The sequence below is a fragment of the Egretta garzetta genome, unplaced genomic scaffold (assembly GCF_000687185.1).
Source record: "Egretta garzetta isolate BGI_Z169 unplaced genomic scaffold, ASM68718v1 scaffold56, whole genome shotgun sequence".
In the NCBI taxonomy this organism is placed as follows: Eukaryota; Metazoa; Chordata; class Aves; order Pelecaniformes; family Ardeidae; genus Egretta; species Egretta garzetta.
The window spans coordinates 12,761,805-12,766,650 of NW_009260182.1; the positions used below are offsets into that span (position 1 = coordinate 12,761,805).

General features: G+C 36.3%; 1 protein-coding gene across 1 annotated transcript; it reads left to right on the forward strand.

Moving 5' to 3' along the window:
* Positions 1-1,069: 1,069 nt before the first annotated feature.
* LOC104129170 (heparan sulfate glucosamine 3-O-sulfotransferase 1) lies at positions 1,070-1,999 on the forward strand. The gene has a single exon (XM_035897381.1). The coding sequence runs from the start codon at positions 1,070-1,072 to the stop codon at positions 1,997-1,999; it is 930 nt and encodes a 309-aa protein (XP_035753274.1).
* The last annotated feature ends 2,847 nt before the right edge of the window (positions 2,000-4,846 follow it).

Here is a 4,846-nt window from a genome sequence, read left to right on the forward strand (position 1 = left end):
GTGTTGCTTCGATCTGAATTTATCACTGCTATTGTGATGGCAGATCTGTTAGCGATCTGTTTCAAATAATATATACGAGAGTTACCCAAGAGGTTTCAAATGTTAGCAACAGAGTTACAGTAACATTTTCTTTCACTTACATATGGATGTGCACAAACCTGCAAGCCTAAAGCTTTTTTTCAATTTTTTTAAGAGATTTAACATTTACCACTTCTTAAAATGATCGTACGCTACATGGGTTAAGAAAAAGAAGGTATCCAGCTTCAACCAGACTTGCTTCCCTGCAAAAGTTTTTAGGTGCCCAGAAAGCGTCTAGCTATCTCTTATACAGAGCTTTGGAGGAACTGCACAATATTATCTGAATATTTGATTTTGCCAAGGTTTTCCCAATGCTTAAGTGACTGTGCTTCACAACACCTGGACAGTTGCAAAGAATCCACCACCTCATTTATTTTTTCCATGCTGATCCAGCTTAGACACTTCACTCTTGCTTTGCCACACTACTTCTGCTCTAAAGGGCTCAATTTCCAAAATTTTGGTTATATCTATGCTTTGTTTTCTGTGTCTAAGGAAACAGAACTTTTTTCATATGATCCATAGCTCACTGGAAACCCAATGGATGCAGCACCATCCAATGCTATTATTTAGATTAAGATATACTGTTCTAGCAGGGAATTTGGAGAAAGCCAATTCTAACAATTCTAAAGCTGCTTAAAGGAAATAAAAGCTGTTGAAGGCTTAGTATCCATCATTGGTCACCTATGGTTAAGGAAAAAAAAAACACATGCTTTTTTTTTGTTGTTCTTCTAAAATAAAGTCAGTGAAAACAATTAACTTCGGTATAATTTTTCTGTTGTGATGGCAGAGTAGATTGGTGAATTGAAATGTGAGTCGAATTTCCAACTGGTGATGGGCTTAGAAATACTGATTTGTCTTATTTTATTTTGTAGATGCTTCAGAAACTTGCTGTGTGTTTACCACGGGTTCTGCCAACCAGCTCAAGAGGGGACTTACCTGTTCTTTCATTAGTCGAGCATAACATTATCTTGAACTAATTCTTCCTCTCCACATGGCCTTCCTACTAGTGTCAGCTTATCTTCTGCTGACTCCTGCTCAGGGTGCTCCTGTTGAGAATGGGGCACTTTTGGAAACACTGAAGTCACAAGTAGGCTTATTCAGCAATAAAAGTGAACACTATTCGGCACAAGTGAGACCTCCTGGCACCAGCCGACAAATACCTCAGACAATCATCATAGGAGTTCGTAAAGGAGGGACAAGGGCTTTGCTGGAAATGTTGGATATTCATCCTAATATTGTGGTAGCAGCTACAGAAGTCCACTTCTTTGACTGGGATGAAAATTATGTGAAAGGAATAGACTGGTATAGAAGTCTGATGCCTTTTTCTTATGGAAATCAAATTACGATTGAGAAAACACCAGGCTATTTTACATCACCACAGGCTCCAGAAAGAATTCATGACATGAATAGCTCCATTAAACTGCTGCTCATTCTAAGAGATCCCACTGAGCGAGTTATATCTGACTATACCCAAGTATATTACAACAGAGTAGAAAGCCACAAGCCCGTTCAGCTTTTTGAAGATATTGTTATTAAGAATGGAGTACTTAATACCAAATACAAAGCTATTCAGAGAAGTCTGTATGACGTTCATATGGAAAAGTGGCTTAAGCATTTCAGTTTGGATCAGATTCACATAGTGGATGGCAATACTTTAATCAAGGACCCTCTTCCTGAATTACAAAAAGTTGAAAGATTTCTAAATCTTCCTTCCCGAATTATGTCTTCTAATTTTTATTTTAACCAAACCAAGGGATTCTACTGCATTAGAAGTGATGGAAGGGAGAGATGTTTACATGAATCCAAAGGGCGCCCCCATCCTCTTGTTAACACCACTGTTTTAGAGCAACTGTATTCTTACTTCAGAGAGCACAATGCAAAATTTTACAGAATGGTTAATCATTCCTTTGACTGGCATTAATGCATTTGGAATCTGTTTCATAAAAAGGGCCTGAAACAAACTCTTTCAAATATGTCTTTCTAAACTGTAGAGATTCGTATTATGAGAACTTAACATACTGGTTCTATGCTTCATTGGAATAACACAGCTGTTAACTCTTTGAAATGGTACCCTTTATGTTGGGAAAAATAAGTCTCATGTATTTGTAGATTACTGTGAGTCATATTCTGATCTTCTTTCTCTCATCATGCAAATACATTCACTTCAGTGGACTTACTTCAGATATGTATCCGTTACAAGATTTGTGCTGTTTTGGAAAAATGACTGCTTCTAACAATGTAAAATATGTAAATATTTGAAATGGTATTATTCTAATTGTTCTGTATTTTTTGTTGTTAGTATTTTTTATATCACGCACAATGATAGTGGCGTTGATTTCTAGAATTTTTCATACAATAAGCTAAATTGTATGTTAAAACAGGAGCATATCTAGTGGCTCCAATAAATAATTCATCCTCTGTTAATATGCCAAAGTTCTTGATCAATTAATAATAAAATGAATCTATTTCACCTATGATTTTTGAATAGGTGAACTAGAAGCTCCCTGTCTGTATATCATTAGTATTAAACCACACCCTTACTATCTTGGGTTTGCAAAAAAAAAAATCTCCAGACAAAGAATATGAACTGTTTGAAGAAGTTTTAAGTGAGAGTTCTGAATGTAATGAAATTAAATGACCCCAGGCAACCACAATTTACATGGTTACTCTATACACTAAAAAAAAAAAAGCAAAAAAATTAATATCAGCAACTGTACAAATATTTGATTATATAAATTACGTCACTTTGCTCTTGAATGGAAAAGCTCTTCATTAGTACTACCATATTAATCATGTTTGTATTCTGTGACTAGTTATTCTATTGCTCTCCTGGCTTTAGTTTACATCTCTCCATTGGCACACTGATTCTTGTTAAAAAAAAAAAAAAAAATGTACTTGCTTGCCCTCCAAAGCATGGAGTGTTTTGTCATTTCTAATACAGATCATGGGATGTACTCAAAGTTAAAATGACATCTTGTTATACTGTGTATCTCAGACACAGTGTTCAATATGCTAATTATGACATACTCAGATTATATATAAAACCCACACCCACCTATACCCCTGCATTAGGAATTTTATTTTTTAGTATTTTTTTTGTTTGAGAGTATCGTGCTGGTCCATTCTCCTTTTCCATGTAAACATTTTATTATATACCAATACCAAAGAAGAAAATCAACTTGAAATGTTAAATGTGGTGCCAGATAGAACTACAGATGCAGATGTGCTTGTTTGCAATGGTACCTTGCAACACAGAAACTCTGGTGCACCCCCTAGTAGAAGCATCCATTAGGTGCATTCCTCTTTAAGCTTCTCAGAACACTGGTGAGCTGCAGTTGTGTGGGCCGGCTCTGAGCATCACAGCATCGAACCCGGCCTAACCCTGTTGAGAATCCTAAATCTCTGAACCTTCTGTCCAAGCCACTGCGCAGCCTCCAGGAGTATATATTCCTAATGTGCGATTCAGTCTTCCGCTTCACAGCCTAAAAGGTAGGTTTTGCGGCACTCATTTTTAGCCTTCTAATACTTTATGAGGGGGCTACTTAGATGGTAGGCAGGTAACAGGATTCCACTGGAGCCAGACAGAGTCAGACCTGGCCAGATTATGTGGAAGTAGCCTTCATCAAACATTCTGTCAAAAATTTAAAATGTTAATATAATAAATCTTACTCTTTATCTCTTCTGCTACTGGTATGTGCATATATGAGAGAAAATTATGTCTATTTGTCATTAGCATATAATTAACTTCTGAAATTATCTTTCGAAGTATGATTATTTACTACATCTCTGATTTCTACAGATGGCCAAAATTGTTACTTACCTCTTCCACCTTTTCTGAGGTCATGGCTTCTTAATCATTAACATTGATCAGATCTGTGCGCTACTCAGAAGTACAATGTTGATCAGAACCAGGTGTGGAAAGAACAGGATGTTTATGCTGGTCTTATACCATCTCTGCAAGGACACTGGATAGGTAACCTGTAATCATTACAGCTGTGTAGTCTAACAATACCTTCTTTGTCATTTGTCTAGTAAAAAGTTAACCCAGAAAAATTCTGAACTCTGAATCAGCAGGGTGATTTTATATTGGACCAACACTTTGTATTTTGTGGCCACAACAGTTTATCTGATAACAGAAGCCCCAAATCCAGATTCCCTGTTACTGTTTAACACAGCCTGTTCTTTCTGACCAATGCAATCTCAGTGATGAACGGAACTGACTCCCTTCCACTAATTTCAGAAATACAGCGTTGAAGGTAGCAGCATACCAGCAGTTTATATCATAGATTGTAGTTTCTTTTTCAGCATTGCTTTCTGTTTCTTACACATTCCAAAACTTTCCATATTCTTCTTGTTTTGCTTCTTTTCAATGACTATTCCATTTTATAGTAATGAATATAAGGTTGTTTGGTTTTGGGGAGTTTTTTGGGGTTTTTTTTTTTGGCAAGAAGCTAATTTGAAAACAATGTATACTTTAACAAAGGTTTCAGGTAGTTGCCAGTAATTGAAGAGTTCACATGTCTATATGTCACATTCAATTTCATAGGCTTCCAAAAAAAATTAAAAAATGCTAATGTCTTTCTACATTTATGCTTGCAGGCATCAAGTCTTTCTCTTTCTTCTCTGAAGTTTACAGCTAATCTTTAAATGAGTTGAATGCAGGAACACCAGTTGGCAGAAGCCATGTGCATCTTTGAAAATGCAGGTCCCTTTCTGGAATTTACATTTCAAGGAGAGCTGAACTGTATGGATTAGTGATGCATATATC

What these genes read in the sequence shown, in the direction of transcription:
- LOC104129170 (XM_035897381.1), top strand. Translation starts at nt 1,070, where the DNA reads ATGGCCTTCCTACTAGTGTCAGCTTATCTTCTGCTGACTCCTGCTCAG.